At 45.8% G+C, this 1,425-nt stretch overlaps 1 protein-coding gene across 1 annotated transcript; it reads right to left on the bottom strand.

Moving 5' to 3' along the window:
- Positions 1-256: 256 nt before the first annotated feature.
- LOC127048999 (olfactory receptor 51G2-like) lies at positions 257-1,207 on the bottom strand. Its single transcript, XM_050949240.1, has one exon. It carries the CDS (start codon positions 1,205-1,207, stop codon positions 257-259), a length of 951 nt encoding a protein of 316 aa, XP_050805197.1.
- Positions 1,208-1,425: the final 218 nt, after the last annotated feature.

The raw sequence follows: 1,425 nt of genomic DNA on the forward strand, positions 1-1,425 counted from the left end.
TACAACTTGGAAACAGAAGATTAGAAAGCCTGGAGATTCCTGTGATCACTCTCAGAGCCGAGAAAAGGAACAGACCAAGAACAAAGCACTCACACCCAAAACTTCCCTCCAACCAGATTTGAAAAAGTCTTGTTTCCTGATTGGTCCTCTGGTCAGGTGTTTCAGGTTATTGTTGTTACCCCTTTACAGGTAAAAGAACGTTAACCCTTAGCTATCTGTTTATGACATCTCCCATGACAGCAGCGCTGCAGGTGGTTCATGAACTGATCCTGCACTTGACGAATGCCCTCATTATCCCTGCATGCAGGTGCCTGCTTTTCATACTGTACATGATTGGATTAATCAGGGGTGGGAGCAGCAGGGAGATGTAGCCCAGGACAGTTTGAAGCAAGGGATATGAGCCGTTTCCAAATCTGTGTATCAGAGCAAGGCCGATCTCTGCTGAATAGAACAGCAGGACGGCACAGAGGTGGGAGACGCAGGTGTTCAGGGCCCTGAGGCGCCCTGCTTTGGATGTGATGCTCAGCACTGTTTTGAGGATCATCATGTAAGAGAGGAAGATGAGCAGCGAGTCCAACCCCATTGTTAAGAGTGTAATATACAAGCCGTAGATGCTATTCACTGTGATATCTGAACAAGCCAACTTCATGACCTCCTGGTGCAGGCAGAAGGAATGAGAGAGGACATTGACTCGACGGTATCGGAACCTTTTCAGTAGAAATGGGAGCGGGAATACTAGAACCAAACTTCTTAGTGCAAATACCAGTCCCATTTTGCCTATTCTTGGCAGGTTTAAGATGGAAGAATATCTCAGCGGGTTACAGATTGCGATGAAGCGGTCAAAGGCCATCAGCAAGAGGACGGAGGACTCAGTTTTTGAAAGCGAGTGGATGAAGAATATCTGGGCAAAACAGGCACTGAAGCTGATCTTCCGAGAGTTAAACAAGTATATGCCCAGTATCGTCGGCATGGAGGATATCGATATGCCAAGGTCTGTGATGGCCAACATGGAAAGGAAAATGTACATGGGCTCATGGAGGCTTGGATCTGTTTTTATAATGAACAGAATGCCTGAATTTCCTACTATTGAAATAACATAAATTAAGCAGAAGGGGACAGCGATCCAGAGATGGACGTCTTCCTGGCCAGATATCCCGGTGAGAAGGAACACTGCAGAATTGAATTTGGTGTCATTGACAGCTGACATAATGAACTGGGCAGGTCCAAGAAATTTTGAGCTTTCATTCCTGAAAAGAAAAAAGAACAGGAGACTAGATAATATTTAACAAGATCCCTTTCTGCTTTCAGTGAAAGTCTAGAGACTCCCAGGAGCTCATGGCAGATCAGCAAGAATAGGGTCTTCGATCTATAATGCTGAGAGGAGGATCGGCAATCCCAGGCTGAATCAGACCTGCAGTCCATCTA

This window comes from Gopherus flavomarginatus, chromosome 1, assembly GCF_025201925.1.
Source record: "Gopherus flavomarginatus isolate rGopFla2 chromosome 1, rGopFla2.mat.asm, whole genome shotgun sequence".
Classification (NCBI taxonomy): domain Eukaryota; kingdom Metazoa; phylum Chordata; order Testudines; family Testudinidae; genus Gopherus; species Gopherus flavomarginatus.

Bases quoted from the DNA above. Each gene is read 5' to 3' on its own strand.
- LOC127048999 (XM_050949240.1), bottom strand. From the start codon at position 1,207: ATGTCAGCTGTCAATGACACCAAATTCAATTCTGCAGTGTTCCTTCTC.